The sequence below is a fragment of the Oryza brachyantha genome, chromosome 4, assembly GCF_000231095.2.
Source record: "Oryza brachyantha chromosome 4, ObraRS2, whole genome shotgun sequence".
In the NCBI taxonomy this organism is placed as follows: domain Eukaryota; kingdom Viridiplantae; phylum Streptophyta; class Magnoliopsida; order Poales; family Poaceae; genus Oryza; species Oryza brachyantha.
Window position 1 is genome coordinate 21,145,983 of NC_023166.2, and position 21,261 is coordinate 21,167,243.

The following is a 21,261-nucleotide window of genomic DNA, read 5'->3' on the forward strand; positions in this document are numbered from 1 at the left end:
GACTTTGTACACGGAAAGCGACTGAAAGAAGTCCGTCGACATTGGTGATGTCCAGACTCCGGACATTGCGTTGAGTTTCCTCACACATTTGAAGTATGAAATATAATTTAGATTCCGTTTGAAAACCGCAAGATAAATTTTTTGAGTCTAATTAATCTGTCATTAGCACATATTGATTACTGTAGCACTAATGACTAACCATATACTAATTAGGCTTAAAAAGATTCGTCACACGGGTTTCTCTATAACTGTATAATTAGTTTTAATTAGTTTTAACGTTCATATAAATTTAGTGCTTTATTTAGTTGTCCAAAGATTCGATGTGATAGTTTTTGAGAAAAGTTTCTAGAAAGCCTTTGCTGTGTACTTCAAGTTAGGGCCAATATACCAGTCACACGATTTCATTTCTCACAAGTTTCCTTTTTCTTTCAAATGAAAACTAGCAGCCTCTAATTTTCATTTTTTTATACTTATAAGATAAAATTTAAGCTTTTAAAATAAAATTTAAAGCTGATTTTTTTATTTTTTTAATTGTGGAGTTGAATGGCATGCCTAAAATAACCATTTGTAATAAATGAAAATAGGCAGAAAGTCTTGCAATCGAGCATGGCGTCAAACATCATGAAATGCGTAGTTAAACATGTTCGTAGTAGCTGTGGGTAGAGTGTTACAAGCCTGCACCGTGCTGAATTAAACCGTGATTCATGCATGTCTGCTGGATTGGAGGCTACTAGCAATAGTCACGCGCTACGCTGTGTTTGAACGAATAAATGATTGATCCAAAATAGATCCGAAGGATTTAAATAAACTAACATATATGAAGATTTTATTGGGGCTAACAGCACTTTCCAAGTAACGATTTGAACAGTTGATGAAAAAAAGACCAGTTTGATACGATGTGATTGAAAATTATAAATCATAACTTGATTGTTTTTGTGTACTGACATAATGATAACATGGAAAGAGAATTGGATCGTGATGGATCAAACAATCCAGATTTTTGCCAAATATGCAAATGTATATTCTCTGGTGTTAAGAGAAGACACCAATAGAATACTAAAACCGATACTAAAGCAATTAACTTGTAGATAAACTTCATATATGCTTGAGAAATCGCAACGCATTCTGAAACAGTGATATAACCTGGAGGCAAAGCAAATAAATATAAATGAAAACAGAATTGTTTCAGTCATTTCCACAAAAGTGCTTCCAATTTTGCGGTAGCATATGACAACCACAAAAATGGCTCCACAACACAAACTACGGCATGTAGGAATATATCAAGAAATTTTGTACATGATGGCAAAACTTTTTTTCATAGGACTAGCTTGAAACCCAGAAGAACTCCAAGCAAAATTACACGCTCAACAGTACCATATAAGTAATTCATAGGCGAACAGAATAAGGTTTAGATAATTCTCGGTTACCAACATGCAGTACCAACACCTATGACATTTGATACTTGGGACACCAGATAATACAGTTAGTGTAGAGTAGAAAATGTAGTTGAACTCTCTCGTAGGAATGCAGACAAATCAATATGAGTTAGCCTTTATTGTCTTTTTGATGGATCTGCAAAAACAAAATATCAATTAATTTATAGCATATGTATTTTTTTCGTATTGTTTGTAGGACTTACTTTTTATCAACTCTATCACACACAAACATTTTCAGCTCTTAACAGTATTGACAGAGAAATATAGAAACTTAAAAAAATACAGTATTAATGACCTTAGGTGTTAGTAGGATGCAGGAATGCACAAAAGATTTGATGTTAAGACCCTAATTGTGAATACATGTTTATGAAGCCAACTACATTAAAATGAGAGTCCTTGTCCAAAGAAAAATGTATACAATTATTGTATCGTGCATTCATTAAAGCATAATTGTATAAGATCATTAGAATGCAATTGTGCTTCTGAATTTTGGCAACATTACCTTTGCAAAGAAAATGACGGGTTTCATTCAAGAGAAATCCTGCTCCTGATGCAGGTAGTATGTACCTCTTTCTGAAAACCAAGATGATAAATTCATAATTAGCACACAACACAACTCCAATATAGTTTTGTATAAGATTTATCTTTCAGCTTGTAAAATTTCCCTAAACAACATCCCAAACAAATGAGTTAGCTGTGAGAAGAAGAGCATCAATTACTTCTTGGTAAATGGTACACAAAGAATAGGAAAATAAATAAAAGTTTGTCTGTGCTTTCTAAAATTTGAATTAACAAAACTGTGGATGAATATGTAAGTTCAATTTATATACAGTTGAAGGATGGAACAAAGGGAAGCTTGATCATATGTATGCAGGAATAGGGTGTGTGGTTGTTAATCATGGATGTAAGACATCTAGAGAAGCAAAAAAGAAAAGCTAACCCCGTGCTTACTATATATTACAGAAAAATCAAGAATAATCGAAATATACTAACCTAACAACAACAAAGCAAACTGTACAAACTTGACCATAGCAGAGCAAGGAGCGTGCTTCCATGCTGTGCTACACGTAAGCTCATGCCTGTAATGCATCAATGGAGAAGTTAATATATAAAAGAAATGATTGGAGCAAAAGTTCATCTCATCACTGATGGTAAATTTAGGAAAGAAATTGTTGAGTGAATATTTCAATAGAGCTAAATGGCTGGCTCGGCAGTGGCAGATGCAAAAGAATGCAAGCACGAAGAACACATCGTATGGAATTACCCAGTGGCATATGGGTAATGTAAAACTGCAAAGCATATTTTTGCTATCAAAACCTATTTTATCATCTGCATAAAAATATTACAGATGCATTTTTATTTAGATGCTGGAAATGAAAAGCATAACATAGTTGTGCCATAAAAAGATTTTATTCCCTGAAACATAGAAGATAATTGTATCGTTAAGTACCGTAAAAGAAGATAATATATCAATTTCTAGTGATCCTAGAAACATTACTGTCCTTAAACATATAACTGGGTGTTTCTTAGTAAATCTAAGAGTTAATAATGGAAAACCAAACCACATAACAAAGCCATTTACAAGGCTGGTCTATGTTGGATTGGTTGAATGGTTGCAGTATTTGTCAATTATAAAAGAAATTGATTCATATAAGTCTAGGCGGAATAAAACTACTAAGATATGCATGGTCCCGATGAATGGTTCGTAGAACCAAAAAGAAACCTTCATACATAGAAATTTCATAAGCATTGAAAAATTTTAGAATAAACTGACACTGTGATTAGAGAAGAGGCTCTAAGATGTATGAGTACAACTATACCTTCTTGTTGACATTCGGTGAAGTTGATTATTTCTAAGGCCACATGGAAAAGCAAGCTTGATCATTCCATAATCAGGATAGCTAATGAAAGAAAAAGAAAATGAATACCAAACTGCAAGCTGCAAGATGAAAGCCAAAAAATAATTGGAATAATTGGCATTAAACAAAATTCAATCACTAACATAATATGAAGAGGCCTATCATATACCTAGACCGCTGCATGTTTTAGCATAAGAAAATTGTGAATTGGTTTGTTATATTCTGCAATGCAGTGTAGAAGTGTAGTCAAACATGTAGAGGGATCATGAGCAATGAGTTGCATACATCCAAAGTCAAAACTGACACTCATCTCTTCATATTGTTAAGAATCATGAACAATCTAGAAAATAATCAGTCATCGTTCCTGAAAGATTCATAAAGATTGAAAAGGTATTAGTTAGTTCATAACGATCTATGCAAGTTCTCCTGTGAAGCAAGCAATATAGAAATGTAATCGTTGGTGGATTGCCTCACCATAAGAAAAAATAAGACAAAAATATCAGGAAAAAAGAAGATAACGATCGACCGAGCCTCTGTTGCAGTCGTCATTGAGACGCTCCATCCTTGTCGCTGTGGCTTGCCATCGTTGTCACCGAGGCGCGTCCGTCATTGTCGCTATCCTGACCGAGCTGCCGCACTCGCCCTCCCTTCCCGTCCCTAGCCTCGTAACCAACAGTCCGCCCTACCTCTCCTATATCCCAGATCTGGCACTAAGCAGGGAGGAGAGCGAGAGCAAGAGGATAAAGAAGGCAGTGGTGAGAAGAGGGATATAAGAGGACGATGGTGGGCGCCTGCACTCATTGCTTCTGATGGACCAAATCTATCAGCGAGGAGACCGAAGGTCACCAGATCTAACCACCCCCAACCGAATCTAGCACCACATGGACGGGGGAAGATGGAGAGGGGAGGGGTGGTGACACAGAGACAAAAGGGGAGAAGAAGGTGGAGGTGGCTGACGTCAGTTGCCTCGGCTTTCTCGTTGGCATATGCGGTGACGACCTCATCGAAATACAGCAGCAGCGACGACATAGGGATGACAAAAAGAGAAGGACATGGTGGTGGTGACCGGCCGGTGCGCGCGCGAAGGAAGGGCGAGGTGCGGTGGTGGTGACCGTCCTGTATGGAGGAGGAGGAGGGTGAGGCGCGGCGGCGTCAGCGGCAGGGGTGAGGTCTCTCGCGCTCGCATGAGGCTGAGGGAAAGGTGGCTAGGGTTTGATGTGGGGTCATGAAATCTGCGCCGTTCATTCCCTATCCGACGATTCCAGGGGTGTGGAAGGGGCGCCACGCTGGGACACGTGGACGGCCAGAACGCCCCTAACGCAGAATCGAACGGTGGAGGGTAGTGGGGATCAATACGTAAATAACAAAAAGCGCAAGGGCTTTTCTGAAAAACTCGAAGACATGGACGCTCCGAGATCCCAACGATCCCACAGGCCTTAGAGATTTTATATTGGGAGTTACTACAAACTTAATTCAATATTACGAGTGCAATTTAGTTTTATAATTGTTTTTGAAATCTCATTATAAAATAGATACGAGTACTTTCCGCCAGTAAAAAAACATCACCCTACCTTTCTTTTCGCTTCTACCTATATTTATAAATTAAAATTTGAATTTTTAATCTAAATTTAGTGTTGATATTGAAGTATTGTCATTTTAGTTTATTTTTCAGCCTTGATTTTGAAATCTCTAAGAGCACACATATAAAATTTTTATTCATAAATTATTTTCTACTTATAAATATGTTTCGTTTATTTCTAAAATAACACCTCTAACGCCCTCTGGGCTAAAAAGCTCGTGCGCCCAGATCGAGCACGGCCCACATCGTCACCCTGCGAGAGAGGAGGAGAGAGCGCGGCGTGGGCCTAAGGAAGAACACGGTTTGTGGGCCGCACAATGGGCTTAGCATCCGGATCCTATCAAGCCCAACTCGCACTCACGCCGCTCGGCTCGAGACGCATCGCCGCCGCGCCGCGCCGCGCCGCGCCGCCTCCCTCCTCTCCTCCGGTCGACTCCGCCGGCGAGCTCTCCCCATCCTCCGGTTAGACAGAGCAACTCTAGAGTAACCATCCCCCTTCTCCTCTCAGCGAAGCCTCCTCCGCCGTCTCCCCGTGGACCTCTCGCTCGCTCCCGCTGACGAGCCCTAGGCTTCGTTTCCTCGGCATCTCCTCGTCGCCGCTTCGCCTCCTGCCTCCTCCTCATCCACCGATATCCCCATCCTATCCTCGCCCTGCTCCTACTCGCTCGACGTGTGGCACGGCGGCGTACCGGATCGGCGCTGGGAGCTAAACGCCTAAACCCCACCCCGGCTGCTCCCTACAGGCGCTGCGAAGATGCCGCAGGTAATGGTGGTTGCGCGGAACTTCATGGACATGGTGGCGGCGCTGCCGGCCGCCAAGCTGGACATGCTCTACGACTCGGCCTTCATCTGCGAGGCCGTGCTCAGGTCCCCAGTCCGCCGGCCTTAGCTCTGCGATGCGTTTCTGTGCTGCCGTTGTCAGTGCTTCACTTGTTCTGCAGGTCGCTCCCGCCGCTCGCGAAGAAGTACGCGCTGCAGATGCTGTACGTGTCGGCGCCGGTGGCCGCTGCGGCCATGGAGGAGTGGGTGCTCGACGAGTACGCCGCCAAGCACAAGGTTGCCATTGATAGGCTGCTCCAACTGAGGGTCTTTGTCGAGGTGCGCGATCGGTAAGGCTATCCATCTCTGTGCCAGAAACTGGGCGCTTGAACTGCAAGCAGACTTTCATTGTTCCTGTATTTGATCAGCAACCGATGAACTCGATAATTTCAACTAGGAAAAGTCAGATTTCTGGTGCTAATTTTGCCTTCCCGGTGTGTCAGGATAAGCTGTATTTGGCACACAGGAGGACCTGAACTATCATCATAGCTGTTAATTTACAGAAATTTTGATGCAACTACTATTGCTTTTATTTATTGTAAAGGAAACTATAGTATATTTGGCATGCAACATTTGGTCAGGGAACTCTTGAGTTGAAATATGCAGAAACATTAGTTGTGAATCAATATTGGCATGATCATCATGATGTTTATGTTAATTCAAATTTCATCTTGAGTTCTTGACATACCTATGCCCTTGAGTGTGAACAAGTTTTACTTCACCTCTGGTTAGGGTAATTGATTATATACAGCTAATTATACTATTGAAACATCAATTTTCTGTACACTTTGTCACATGTTATGGTTCTTGCATGTGCAGAGGCATAGCTAGTATGAATCTTATAGCAGTTTATGAATTACTTTAATGATACATTTAATAATACATGGTAGAATATGAATTTTCTACAGAAGAAAGGAGGTGAGCTACAAGATGAATCAGAAGTTCCAGGGCAACATGCAAAAGTATTTGGTTGATGGGTAAGTTAGTGTTATGTTGAGCTGCTTTTACTGAAAACCATACTTTTCTCATATTTTGCTAATTGCTATTTCTGCCTCGAAACTGTTACGATATAGTATAAGCATGTGCTTTGTTTCCTTATATGTCATGTACAGCTCTTAATATCCTAGAGCAATTACTTATACTACCTCCTTCCCAAAATATAAGATATTGGCTATACAAATGCATAGCCAGAATCCCTTATATTGTGAGACTGAGGTACTCTAACAAATAGTTACGTTTCTCCTGCATACATTGAAAGGCTACAATGTGGTAGCAATACGGTGGAAATAGTTCACAACTTTACCAATGACTACTTCCTCCGTCCCAAAAATATAAATTTTAGGGTTGGACATGAGTATTAACAAAATAGATATAATTAAATGGACGAAGATTGTGATTGGTCGAGAAGAGGAAATAGGTGGAGAAATTGAAAGGCGGATGCTTGTGATTGGTTGAGAAAAGAATGCAGATAGATAAGTTTTTATATTTGGGAATAAATTTTGAATGCTAGAAGTTGTTCTATTTTGGATGGATGGAGTATTTTGTATATAGATAAATTACTGTATGTTACATGGTTCGTGCCATTCAGTTTTTTTCCACCATGCTGGTAGCCTGAGCTAATAATGTTGTTAAAGCTTTATTGCCATGTATTTTGTTCTGCGATTCTGCATGCTGGGCATTTCAACTAGTTGATGACATTGCAGTTTTATTTTTCTGCAGTGGCAGTTTACCAAGGGAACCAATACCATCGAGCGTCACTGCAAGATTGCCTACATTGGCAGAATTAGAGGCCTATGCTCTTGAGCAGTGGGAGGTCAGAATGACAAAAGCTTAACTCAAAACTATGTTTCCATGTATATTTCTACTTCATATCATTTTCTATCCTTTTTTGCTCATCGGATCGTACTGTATGGACACTACCAGTGTTCACTTCCCTAGTAAAGGCTCACACTCATTATTTTCTCTATGGGAAAACAGTGCTTCTTGCTGCAATTGATCAACTCATCTCAAGTTGAGAGAGGGACAAGTTTCAGCTCATCCATGATGAGAACTTTCCAACGAGGTCTTCTGAGTTCAAGGTTATTGTTTCCTCCCTTGCTTTTGGCAGTGAGTAATGCATGAAATACTGAGTTACTGACAATCAAATTTCATGACAACAAAAAAGAATAGACAGATTGCTATAACTCTTTATTTTGTTAGGACATTAGATAATAAATCCAGTGGCTTTAGCTACATGGATATACACTAAGAAGAATTAGCAACTACTATATCTAACAAATGGCCATTGCTTAACTGGTTTGGTGTAGCTGTGTTCGGTTTATCTGGATGTAAAATGGGGCTGCTTGGTTTCCTAGTAATCCTAGCAATCCATCTATTTTAGCAGATTGCCTTCTTTCTTTAGATAGTTTTGCATCACATTTCTGAATATTAAAAGCTAATATAGCTTTCCCACTTTCTGCTATATATTCTCTAGCTTTGTTGTATATGGTTTCCTCACTGCATATTCAACAACTCCAATGATAGAGTTCTTGATTTAATATATTCTGCAGAGATGGTGAAGCTCCAAGATTAACTGAGAATGGCTTCCAATTTCTGGTTTGTCATCGGTTCTCAGCTGAACCAATTATCTTACAGACTGTAGACTTCTATATTTGATTCTCACTTTTTTTTTCTGTTCAACCAGCTGATGGAGACAAATGCTCAACTTTGGTACATCATGAGAGAATACATTTCATCATCAGAGGTATTGGTGCTTGCTCTTTCTAGATTGCTTTTGATGTTGCATTGTTGATTTCTTTGTTGTATTTCCTGTGTTGATTTTTTCATTACTATTGATTAGGAACGTGGTGTGGACCCCACAGAGTTGATATCATTTCTCTTGGAGCTTAGTTTCCATACACTGGGAGAGGTAAGTTTACCACTTTTAAAAGACCATGGTGATCTTTTTCAAGAAACATTTTAAGAAGTGACCAGTTCTGGTGTTCCTTCTACGGCCATTACAATATAATTTGCTTGAATAATAGAAGGTTATATTGATATAAGATATGAATGTGGCCACATTTTATGCAGATTATAGTTTAGGAGAGGATTGAGAAAATTGTAGTGGGATATGAAAAGGGGCATCTCAAGATCTTATATTGGTTCTGATCTATCTAACAGAACAGGGACATCAACCTAACATGCCTGCTTAAAAAGAAGCTATCACCATATTGGGCTATAGGTTAATGTTGTTGAATAAAAAAAATTCATCTGTCGTTGAGCCCAAGTTTTGTGGACTGCTTCGTTTGCCGTTAATTCGCTTCAACATGCTGTTTAACTTATTCATGCTTCAGGCTTATAGCTTGAATACTCTGACCGATGTCCAAAGAAATGCTATTAGGGATCTGGCAGAGTTGGGGCTGGTCAAACTTCAGCAGGTAAGACTTTTGATTTAATCTTTTCCTAGTCAACTTGATGAATACAAATGTCAAGAGTTAAGCCATGGCAGGGCCGAAAGGACAGCTGGTTCATACCAACAAAACTGGCTACAAACCTCTCAGCAAGCTTATCAGATTCATCATCTAGCAAAGAGGTTTCAGAACATTCTATATCCTTGATATTAAAGTTACTCATAACGCCCAAATTTTTCGTAACCTCAATCCATGTCACCTAAGCAACATCAAATGAAGATGAAATTCTTTATAGTTAATAATTACATTATATGATTTTGGTGCTATAGGGTTTTGTAGTTGTGGAGACAAACTTCCGGATGTATGCGTACTCAACTTCCAAATTGCATTGTGAAATTCTGCGGCTTTTTTCAAGGTACATGTGGTGCCAGATGATTGGCAGTTTGGCACAACTTAACTCACCTATCTACCCTTTTTTTAACTACTGATCCTCAGCTCCTATTGCATCCTTGAGTTACTTTCTTTTATTTTATTATTAATACTTTGCCATATATTTCGTATGCAAAAAAGCGACTGTATGGAGCCATGGGCTCTATACCCTTCATCACATTTTCTTCAATTGTTGGTGTAACTGTGCCAATTACCATACGAGTATACACCATCTTGATTTTTGACTATGTTCTCTATTTTGATTGAGTAGATGCTTTCATATTGACTGAATTGGCTCAGGAATGCCAACTGTTTTACTGGAATCCATTACTACGCAGGTAGTGGAAAACACAAGACAGTGAAGATGACTAAACATTAATAGCGTGTTATAAGCAATATTGCCTATTAATTTATCAACCTAAGCTATCTATGGATGTTGGTTTTACAGGACACTTAAGTTTTCATTAAAATGACAGTAACAGGGACGATTGTAGATTTTAATTTGTGTACTGTCATCCTCCATTCTTCATTGTGTTCAATAAGGACACTTTTGCAGGGTGGAGTATCAACTTCCAAACCTAATTGTGGGATCTATTACAAAAGAAAGTCTTTATGGTGCTTTTGAAAATGGCATCACTGCTGAACAGGTATAACTTGGAGTATGAATTTCTGCAGGATACAATATATAGATACTCACAATTATTTTTTGTTGTTATTTTTCAGATAATTTCATTCCTTCAGCAGAATGCTCATCCTCGTGTCGCTGACAAGATACCTGCAGTCCCAGAGAATGTAACTGATCAGGTACAACTGAACAAGGCAATGGTTCATTCCATGGCCAACCCTATATTTTCGAAAGTAATTGAATTGGTAATTCCTGCATGCAGATTAGGTTGTGGGAAACCGATCGCAACAGGGTTGAGATGACACTATCGCATTTATATGAAGATTTTCCAAGCAAGGTAACCCAGCATTAATTTAGCTTGGATATAGTACTTTGACAATATTGGCATGCTTACCATGGTTGTGTGCTTTTCGTTTCCATCTTCCTTGTCATTTTAATGTAAACATTTATTCAATTGTTGCTCATGCAGGATATGTTTGAGCAATGCTGTGATTATGCAAGAGATCATGGGTGCTTGCTGTGGGAGGATGCGAAGAAGATGAGATTAATTGTACGAGTGGAGTTCCATCCTGAAATGCGTGAGTTCCTCCGGAGGCTAAGATAAATCAACTAAAGTTGCGTGATTGCTTCACCCCATGTATATTTTATTTGCTCATTAGGTTGTGTTTTCATGTCTGCTGCGTTGTAAAAACTTCTCAATCATTGCATTGTCATTGTCACAAACTGCAGCTGGGTCTGTAAAATCTCCTAATTTCATTAAAAAAGACACCGTCCTTTTTTATCACAAAAAAGTCATATAATTGCGTCATAAGATGATTGCCATCCTCATTGTGTTCCAGCGATAAGCGAGTAGTAGAGGCCCAAAACAAGCTGGCCCAATAAGCAGGTTCTTTCTGTTTCTCAGCTTCCCTTCGTTCATCCGGGCACTTACGTATCTCTACTACTGCTTCCCCCGTTATGATTTTTAATCACATTTTTTTTATCGTTTGTCTTATTTTAAAATTTTATATATTTTTTGTTTTGTTCTGATTTGATTTTTAATCACATTTTTTGGTTTTCCCCTCTTTGATTTATTATTAAAAATACTTTAACCATAACTTATATTCTTATGTATTTGTATAATTTTTTTTTGAACAGGTTAAATGGTTGAATATATGTAAAAAAATCAATGACATTGTCTATTAAAAAAAATAGAGGTTGAGTATCTGCCGGTGAGAATTAAGAATGCAGTGTGGGGGTGAATAAACACATATAAATACAAATAGTTAAGATTTGATATTTTATCATTAAGAAGATCTTGTTAGCATTCTAGCCCAGGCTAAGTTGCACTGCAAATTTCAAGCATAAGGTGCAATGGAACACCCAAAAAAATACAGGGTGACAATCTGACAGAAAGAAGCACCAAAAGTTGCACAAAATTGTCTGCTGAGCGCATAGACTATGCTGAGGTGCAAGGCACGTCGTTGCCCTTCACAACAGGTTCTGAACTTGTGGGGCGTTCTACTACAGGAGGTGGTGGTGGCTTGGATGGCCTGTTTGGCTTGATCTGCTCAACTTTCTCTGCTGGTATGTCAAACTATCACACAAAATAAAACAAAGGGAATAATTGTGAATACAGGTATAGTGAGCACCAAAGTATATGCCATTCTTGAGAGTTTCATTACATACCCTAAAACCACATCCAGAAACACACGCATTGAAGCACTCCTGAAGACAAGAAATGTGGATATGTTAACGATTATATCATTGTGGTAGACTTATATCATGACTGATTTGATTGACTCAGATCATTGTTTTGCCAAATGATTTGCCTGGGGAGCTAAATCGACTACTAAATATTCTTTGTTTCAGTAAAATAAATGAGAGCACTAAAAATCGACTACTAAATGATTGTACGGACTGTACAAGAGCGGACAGATATATCAACGTTTATGGTGATATCATGCGAAAGGTATGTGGAATCTTGTAGAAACAAGTAAACAACTAATGGTCTGCATTCAAAATCAATTAGCACAGCAAATTCTATTCCATCATGACATAAATGATAAAGATGCGTATTTTTCAGAGCAGATATGAACATTCAACTTCTTGTTTATGGTCAAGTAATTGCGTGAGGACAATTATAATTTCTGTAAACATAATGCCAGCTAAACCTCTCGCTGTAACAGCAGCACAAGGTCTAAATGCCATCAAATGGGTTATCCCACACCACAGTCCTTTCAGTAAAAGGAATTTGGAATTAAGGATAAAACATATTGCGCGTTTGAATGAAAAAATGATAGAACATGTGAAGCAGTTAGAAGATGTTACACACAGATCAGAAACTCACCAAGGAGTAGCTATCCTGTCCTGGAGACCGATCGATATATGCACTCCACTGACGATCTTCCAAAACAGGATCTTTGTAGCATATTTCAGTGCATTTACCTACGCCTGAGAATTTTATGGCAGGTAAGGTAACTGTGCTAGAATAGCAGAAATTTTAAGCCAAGAAAATCCATATACAGCTGAATCATGACACTTCGCAGAGATTAGAATCAACAAAAGGAATAAAATGCTCATACAGCACAAACAGAATATTGGAAAACAATTCAAACCTCTGAGCAAGCTAAGAAACAACAATCCAGTGTAAACATGCTCATTATCACAACCATCAGCACAAATAATACTGCAATTTTTTTAAAAAACTATCACTATACTCCACTAACTAGAGGGCGCCATTTTCTTAACCATGATTGTTGTGACCAATATTAAACCAAATACCACTGAAGTGTACAACAAAATTTCCACTAACAGGGTCAACCATGCATGACTAAAATTAATTTTCTACCTATTCACAAGAACATCCACAGATAGCATAACTTAAATATTTCATCCTAAGGAACATCGACGACGAACAAAACCAAAATTGAGTAATGAGCGGATGAAGCAATCGCAGGATGATAATACTCACACTCGTCCCAGGTGTCGCCGTCCGCGTCGCACCCCTTCTTGCAGAAGACCCGCCCTGCGAATCCAAACCCCCGAACCAAAATGGCACAAGGAAAGGAAACGAAGGGTCAGTGACGACGAAACCAAATCCTCTACCGTGACTCGTGCGAGAGAGAGGGAGACAAGTTGGGCGGCGGAACTGACATGGGATTTGGACGAGGCTTGCGTACTTCTTGGTGCAGCAGCCGCCGCACTGCGGCGTCCACTCGCCGGAGAACATCGCGGCTCGCCTCCCCTTTCCCCCTGGACGCCAGTTGCTCCGGGGCTCGCACGGTCGGCGGGGGTCGTGGAGGGCGCAGGCTTCGGCTTCGGCGTCGTCGTCCCGGTGAGCGCGGAGGCGGAGGCGAGGCGACGAGAGGAAGGCAAGGAGAAGGAAGAGGAGGTGGAGCGGCGGCGGCGGCGTCGGCGTTTTGTTCGGCTTGCGCTCCGTTTGGTTCCACACAAGGGGACGGAACGGAACGCTGCTCTGTAAATTTATCACAAAGGACCTCCCAGAATTGTAATTTCTCAAGGGTAAATATGTAAATTATCGAAAACCCATGCACCCATATTTCATTCGTGCTTATGCTTTTAACCCTATATTTGAAATTTTAACTTTAAATTTAAAATTGATTTTAGTTTTTTCACCAAAGTTTATTTTTCACCTTTAACATTTATATCACTAAGAATACATTTATAAGTTTTTTATTCATATATTATTGTTTGTTTGCAATAACCAACGGACACCCGTGTGTCGTTTCGTATTAACCACATGTGAGACTAGCTATATAGGATTTGGTGCTGTTGCTCTCCTTCTAAGTTTGACATATATTCCAAAATATAGAAACCTTACGAATATAACACATTCTATTAGAACGTGTCACGTTCAGGGCATTTGATGTGTCATATTCGGTGGTAAGTTGTATTTGGAGCAAGTAGTAGTAATTTGAGACTACGTGCTAATCACGTTGCTAATACGTGCAAGTGTGCAACTACTCTTTTTTCAAGATGAGATTTTCTTAGCTGATGTCATTTCTCACTAGGAACTTAATTACTCTATTAGTATTTTAATAAATGTTATCATTGATTTTTAATACATATTTAATTATTCGTCTTATTTTAAAAACTATGTAATTAATGTTTATTATGTTACGATTGAATTTGTACAAAATATATATTTTAAAACATGTTTTGATCATATAAAAACTATTGGACACCACGTGATGAAATATTGCGGTGAAAAAAGCCTTACCCTCACATTCATGTTGTGTGAATCACTCATACACATCTCCCACAAAAACACAACAATGCTCTTTTACCGCAGCTTCAATGGCGTGGATTCATCGTAATACAAGAGCATGTAATAGTGACAAAGTACGGAGTAATTTGGGTTTGTGTTATTTATTTAAACCTTAATTCCTGTTTTTATCCAGCGACGTTTCAAACCCGGAGCAGCCAATGAGCGCCGTTCATCTCCACAGCCGCGTCACACCCACCCACCCCTTCACGGCTACCACGAGGAATCTCGAATTTATTAATCGAAATTTAAAAGGAATCTCGAATTTATTAATCGAAATTTAAAAACCGAAGAGGAGTGCTAAAAGGTGGAGATTCCCAAAGGTTCAAGCCACTTGGATCACCTCACACAACGCAACAGAACGGAATTTGGACCGTCCGCATCGCCTCCCTGCTCCCGGCCCAGTAGACGGACCGTCACCGACAGGCGGGCCCCACGCGAATATCCTGTCCAGCCAGTCCACCGCACCGGGCGCGCAGATTCACTCCTCCCCGACTCAGATACCGCATCCGCATGGCCCGCGTCCACGTCAGCGTCCCGCACAAGTCGCCAAGGCCAGTGGAGGCGCAGCCCACGGGACGCAGCGAGCGCGGAAAGGGACAGGGTCGCGTCGGGACTCAGGAGGAGGAGGAGGACGACGACGACGATGGCTACGGCGGCGGCGAAGGGCCGGGTCCTGCCGCTGCTGGCGGTGGCGGCGGCGCTGGCGGCCGCGCTCCTCTACCGCGCGCCCTTCTCCAAGGTCTCGGCCGGGGGGATTCCCGACAAAACCGCCCGTTGCCATCCCTTCCCTTCCCTTCCCGGTACGCGAATCTGTGATCCCGTGGAGGAGGAAGCTGAGGAGAATCCCTGTCGTGTCTTGCAGAGTATGGGCGGCGAGGGGTGCAGCCTCCTCCCCCACGACCATTTCTGGATCGCCAGCGAGCGCGTCGTCACGCTCGGCCGGGTCGGCCCCGCCGCAGGTTGCCGTGCTGTCGTCGACAAGTGGACCGACTGATGAGTTTGAGTTTTTTTTCAGAGTGTGCGAGTGAGTGAGCCCATGTCGCTGATGGATTCCTGTGATAAATGGTGTGGGTGCAGTGGAGGTGAAGGCAGGGCTGATCAACGCGATCACCGTCGGGGATTACCGGAGCTTCCTTCTCCGGCGACCGGTGGTGGACTACGGTGACGCGGTTATCATGCCCGGACTGATCGACGTGTAGGCTTCGATCTCTACCAACCTCAAAGAATCTCTGAAACGATTGCTCCGAAGTTTGAAACTAGTGATGTGACTGTGACTGCACTGTTCTGGTTTCAGGCACGCGCATCTTGATGAGCCCGGACGAGTTGAGTGGGAGGGATTCTCTACTGGAACAAGAGCAGCAGCTGCAGGTGCAACTTTATATCAGTCATTATCAATATAAATCGAGTTAGGCCTCATTAGCATGTGGGTCATCAATCTAAATGAAGCTAATCCTTGCCTACTAATTTCAGAGATGGTCTAAATAAGGCATGCTTCTTAGTTATTATATCCCTCTCATGTTGGAGTTGTTCTGAATTCGGTACTGAAACATCCTTCGCAAGTGGGAAATGTTCTGAATACTATACTGCAACTGGAGATGCTTGTTTATTTTTTTTAGTACGCTTGGACTGAGACTTGAGGTCGAGATAGTAGGAAGCAATCGACTTTTTTTTTTCTTTTCAAGAACAGAAAGGGATCAAACTTTTTGCTCAAAATTTTACGGTTTGTTCATTTCAGGTGGCATAACAACACTAGTGGACATGCCTCTTAATAGCCACCCTTCAACTGTTTCTGAAGAAACTCTCAAGCTGAAGGTCGGAGTTTCTTCATCATATCAGTATCATCGTACAACATGCCAAATCGCTACATGCTTCTCTATAGTCAGCACTGACATTACATGCTTGATTATCAGGTGGACGCAGCTAAGGATAAACTATACGTTGATGTAGGTAAGTTGCAATGCAATATTTACACGTTTCAGTATCATTGCACATTAGCAAGTAGAGAACCAGGGCAGTAAAAACCGTTCATCCACCATAACCTTGTTTCCCTGAACAGTAATCCTGAATCTAAACGTGTCTCATAGCCTGACTTTTTTGAGTTGTCTGCTTCTTCAAACAGGGTTCTGGGGAGGCCTCGTTCCAGAGAATGCCTTAAATCCAAGTGCATTAGAGAGTCTACTAAATGCAGGCGTCCTAGGGCTCAAGGTTTGTCTATACTTCTACTGTTCTTACTCAAGTTGTTTAAGAAGCCTTAGTTCCTGGCATGCAAAGCTCCAAGTTAAGTTAGTACTGTCAGATTGAAAGGATCTGGAAGAAAATTAGTACTAGGATTCCCACAGGTTTATTCACGTCCCTTTCATGTCATTGTCACGTATTGGTCGTGCTATTATCTCATTCTGTTTATTCTCCTTTACTTCAAAAGTTCAAATAAGCATATGATAGAATGATACACTGATTGATCTCTTTTTTCCCCTTGATTTAGTCTTTTATGTGCCCCTCGGGTATAAATGACTTCCCCATGACAAATTCAACTCATATTGAGGTGCGCTGCTTCGACAATTCAATTGTATATCGCCTGTATTACCTTGTGATCACAAGAGTTCCATAATTTAGCTTATCAACTCCCTGAAGAGTTCATATTCCTGTTTTGTACTGTAGGAGGGCCTGGTTACATTGGCAAAGTACAAAAGGCCATTACTTATCCATGCGGAACGCATACCCGATGATCAGATTGAAGATGGGCTCGATGGTGAATTAGATCCTAAAGCATATATGACATATCTTAAGTCTAGACCACCAGCATGGTAATTTGAGTCACCTATTGCCTGAGTGAATCATATTCTAGCCTGTATGTTAATTAGAATGCACATTTCTGATTTTAGACTATGGCCGTATGGAAAGTATATGTGCAATAAAGCAATGAGAATACCACGGCATTATGCTTTAAATACATAGTATACAACTGTGTAAAAATGGCATAACACAACCATAACTGAAAAGAATCAAAGCACTCGAATCTTTTTTCACCAGGTTGATTGTAACTTCAAACTTTCCTAATGCAATTGCCATCTATATCTAGGGAGGAAGCAGCGATCAGAGATCTGCAACGTGCAATGAAGGATACGGAGGTAGGGGGTCGGTCAGAAGGAGCTCATATTCACATAGTTCATCTCTCAGATTCAAAAACTTCTCTTGGGCTTCTTAAGGTATGGTGTCATTATTAAATCGATAGACCAGCACTTATTCATGATACATCTATTTTGTGCCCTAGATAAGTCGAGAAATAAAGCTTTATTTCAGGCACACGAAATGATACTTCATTTCTTCATTTCTGAGAATTTTACATTGCTTACCTGAACTAATTATTTATTGTTGATGAAAAAGCTTATGCGCAGTACAATTTATTCAAAATGACTTATAGGTTTTCTTGGTCCAATTTATGGTTGTAGGATGCAAAACAAAATGGTGCAAGGGTTAGTATAGAAACCTGTCCCCATTATCTGGCATTTTCGGCTGAAGAAATTCCTGATGGAGATACTCGTTTTAAATGTGCTCCTCCTATACGCGATTCAACCAACAGGGATAATCTCTGGGAAGCTCTGCTTGTATGCCATTCTTCTTATTACAATTGACTTGGTGATCTTTAGTAAACTGTTCTAGGCTAACTGGCCAGCTATTATATGACTGACATCAGGATGGTCACATAGACATGTTGAGCTCAGACCATTCGCCATCAGCTCCTGATCTCAAACTCATGGAGGAAGGTAACTTCTTAAGGGCATGGGGAGGCATATCATCTTTGCAGGTGCGATTTTAACACATGAATGAATAAACGTACTGTGTCAAGAGAGCCAAGTAACATTTTGAGTAAAATCGTAATGCTAAACCAGTGAAGTGTGAATGCCTCCAGATTGTGCTTGAATAGTAATTAGTTTTTGTATAACCATTTTCAGTTTGTTCTCCCTGTAACATGGTCGTATGGAAAAAAATACGGTATCAGTTTGAATCAACTGGCATCATGGTGGAGCGAAAGGCCTGCTATGCTTTCAGGACTAAAGAAAAAGGTAATGGGCTAATGTCATTTGTTTGAACAGAAAATGCACTAATGGCATAATTGTACTATACTAGTACTGTTCTTACTGGATGACACTAGTGTAACTTAAAAACCAGCTAATGGTCATGTTTAATGTTTTCACATTTGTTCAAATCATCTTCTGATCTCTCACTCGATACAATACACATTAGTATACTACAAAGTAACTAAACTCAGTTGATTTTCTTAGGGTGCTATTCTGCCAGGATACCATGCTGATATTGTGGTATGGAAACCTGAGGCGCAATTCCATCTTGATGACAGCCATGCTGTCTACCATAAGCATCGGGTTTGTTTTCTAACTCGAGCCCTTTAAAGCTTCAACCGTTTGTGATAGCCTTTTCCCTACTTGCAACAACAGTCCGAGCTGTGGATCACTCAGATTCATCTGCTAACAAATGCTACGAACTGAAGGTCACGTTTTATATGTGAAGTCTGTATTGTATGACTGAAGTTTATTTCATATTTTGCAGAATATTTCGGCATATTTGGGTAGGCAGCTTTCAGGGAAGGTACTGTCCACCTTTGTTGGTGGGAATCTTGTGTTCGCTGAAGACAAGCACGCAAAGGCTGCCTGTGGTGCTCCAATCCTTGCAAAATAAAGTTCAGGTGTAGTGAGATCTTTTTGTTTAGATCACAATACACAAGTATCGAAAATATTCAGGTTAATACATAAGATATTGCTTCTCTTCTTGTATTTCAGGTGAATCCAGAGCTTACAGTTGTTGATTTGTAGTGTATACGATCGTATGCTCTACACATTTTGATTTGTGACAAACATCAAATGGCGATGTCCCTGTGTATAATTTAGCCCAGCTCTTCCATTGTTATGTACCACTCTCAATTCGATTGTGCTACATTGTGCTTCATGTGAACAGCGTACCGTGATTATATTTTTCTATTATTAAGATACTCATGTAATCTAGTTTACGTGGAAGTAGAAGTCAACCACACTGTCAGCTGTTTATGTAGATGGATTAGAATAAACACGTGTCCCCTGTGCAAGTTGGTCTGTTTACGCATGTTTGCACTCTCCATCTTTTCGCCAACGATTATGTTTATAATCTAAAATTTAAATTTTAACCTTAAATCTAGAGTTAATTTTAGGATTTTTTGATCGTAGTTTATTTTTCAGCATTGGTTTGTAGATCACTAAAAATATCTATACAAAATATTATTTATAAAATACTAACAATAAATCAGGCGCCTAGTGACTGGCCTGGCTGCACACATGAAGTTCCGCTTTTCACGCTCGTCTCTCACACAACGTAACCGCATGCACCAATTCCTCCTTAACGTTAAGAGCATCTTTAAAGATTTCTAAAATTGATCCTTATAGCTTAATTTTGGAAATTAGGCTAAAAAATATATCTCCAACAGATTACCAAATTCATTCATAATATTTACATATGTCTAAAATTAACTTAATTATATCCTAAAATTGAGACGACAATATGTGTTACTAATACAAGTTATTCATTTTTAGATTTCTGTTAGAGAAGCCTAATATTTTTAATGAACCTAATACAGATTTTTAGAAAGTAAAATATTAGCATTTTTTTAAGATGCTCTAACAAGTCTCTGCTGCTTGCCTACTCTATTCACTAAAACATTGTGCCTGTTTAACGTGAACACCAATTAAAGTTACATCGGATATTTTAATGTTTCAACCAATATTTTTTTTTGTTTTTCCATGTGTTAGATTAAGATGTTTCACTAAATACTTTGATAATGTTCTTTCATAGCTACTCCCTCTGCAAAAAAACCCTAATACTAAATATGACATATCAACAGAGGTACGTTTAGATAAGAAAATTGCATATCTACCGTCGAAAAAAAAAAGATTCGCTAAAATACCATTACTAAAATGGGCTTCATTAGAATGCCAAACGGTGGTATGATTTGCTAGTTTTCCATTTTCATTGTTTAAGTGGGCTGAAAAATTATTTTTTTTCTTTTTTACAATTTTTTTTGTTCCAAATCTGCCCCTGGCCGTTCTTTCTTTTTCCTTTCGGTCGCACGAACACAGATCGATCGGTCTTCTTTTTTGTGGCGAGGCGACGTTGGCGCCCGCCTCGCCGGCGTCGAGCTCACCGCTTGCGGCTGCCGGCGGCGTCGACTAGTTGCGTATTCCGCGCCTTACGCGTCCCCACGTCTCCGCCGCCCTTCCTCTCCCGCAGCAGCCGGAGTCGCCCCCGCCGGCGTCGGCTCCACTGGCCTCACCTCTCGTCCCCGTGCATGCGTGTATGCAGGTCACCGGAGCCACCCACCGCGCCGTCGCATCTGCCTGCCCCCACCGCGCCTCTGCCCCGTCGCCGCCCGCGTCGGCGAGGCCGCCGCCGTCCATCACGCCGCCCTCGGCTGTCGAGGTTGCCGCCGTCCACCACGTCGGTGTTGAAGCATATGGGCAGTTTTGGCCAAAAATTCTAAAAGGAGAGTAAACTCTTTTTTATCAGCCTAAAATGATGAAAATAGCAAAATATCAAAGTGTACAAATGACATTTCAGCGAAAACTATTTTAGTAATGGTATTCTAGCGAATCCATTCTTTTACGATGGTTGATATACAATTTTCTCGTGTTTAGATTGGTAGTAGTAGGATATGTTACGTCCATTTGTTTTGAACAGAGAGAGTGACCGAGAGAGAACAAAGAGCCAAATCTACCATAGTGATATTTTTGATGTTTCAATCAATTTTTTTAATATTTAGTTGTATTAGATCAAAATGTTAGAACGATTTTTTGGTAATACCTTATTTTATCC

General features: G+C 40.2%; 3 protein-coding genes and 1 long non-coding RNA gene across 5 annotated transcripts; 2 read left to right on the forward strand and 2 right to left on the reverse strand.

The window, feature by feature from the left end:
• Window positions 1–1,154: 1,154 nt before the first annotated feature.
• LOC107304094 lies at window positions 1,155–3,648 on the reverse strand. The gene is made up of 5 exons (XR_001550090.2): window positions 3,465–3,648; window positions 3,257–3,375; window positions 2,430–2,515; window positions 1,939–2,009; window positions 1,155–1,572 (listed from the first exon to the last, which is right to left on the reverse strand). It is a non-coding gene; the product is annotated as an uncharacterized LOC107304094 (long non-coding RNA).
• Window positions 3,649–5,280: 1,632 nt separating this feature from the next.
• LOC102707868 (general transcription and DNA repair factor IIH subunit TFB2) lies at window positions 5,281–10,959 on the forward strand. Of its 2 annotated transcripts, none has more exons than XM_006653822.3 (15): window positions 5,281–5,741; window positions 5,816–5,983; window positions 6,602–6,670; window positions 7,413–7,506; window positions 7,671–7,771; window positions 8,243–8,288; window positions 8,377–8,436; window positions 8,533–8,601; window positions 9,026–9,109; window positions 9,181–9,264; window positions 9,412–9,497; window positions 10,068–10,158; window positions 10,235–10,315; window positions 10,399–10,473; window positions 10,606–10,959. In XM_006653822.3, the coding sequence occupies exons 1-15, from the start codon at window positions 5,629–5,631 to the stop codon at window positions 10,738–10,740; spliced, it is 1,356 nt and encodes a 451-aa protein (XP_006653885.1). In that variant the 5' UTR covers window positions 5,281–5,628; the 3' UTR covers window positions 10,741–10,959. The 2 variants fall into 2 exon arrangements, with proteins under 2 accessions (XP_006653885.1, XP_040379711.1); XM_040523777.1 differs by having other exon boundaries at window positions 5,285–5,637; window positions 10,606–10,958.
• Window positions 10,960–11,345: 386 nt separating this feature from the next.
• LOC102721920 lies at window positions 11,346–13,584 on the reverse strand. Its single transcript, XM_006652973.3, has 5 exons — window positions 13,272–13,584; window positions 13,090–13,143; window positions 12,466–12,569; window positions 11,805–11,843; window positions 11,346–11,712 (listed from the first exon to the last, which is right to left on the reverse strand). The coding sequence occupies exons 1-5, from the start codon at window positions 13,345–13,347 to the stop codon at window positions 11,575–11,577; spliced, it is 411 nt and encodes a 136-aa protein (XP_006653036.1). The 5' UTR covers window positions 13,348–13,584; the 3' UTR covers window positions 11,346–11,574.
• Window positions 13,585–14,943: 1,359 nt separating this feature from the next.
• Window positions 14,944–19,485, forward strand: LOC102722208 (probable allantoinase). Its single transcript, XM_006652974.3, has 16 exons — window positions 14,944–15,145; window positions 15,269–15,365; window positions 15,484–15,601; window positions 15,701–15,774; window positions 16,142–16,218; window positions 16,317–16,353; window positions 16,526–16,611; window positions 16,889–16,948; window positions 17,065–17,210; window positions 17,486–17,612; window positions 17,856–18,011; window positions 18,101–18,211; window positions 18,360–18,470; window positions 18,690–18,788; window positions 18,973–19,108; window positions 19,203–19,485. Exons 1-15 carry the CDS (start codon window positions 15,050–15,052, stop codon window positions 19,099–19,101), a joined length of 1,524 nt encoding a protein of 507 aa, XP_006653037.1. The 5' UTR covers window positions 14,944–15,049; the 3' UTR covers window positions 19,102–19,108; window positions 19,203–19,485.
• The last annotated feature ends 1,776 nt before the right edge of the window (window positions 19,486–21,261 follow it).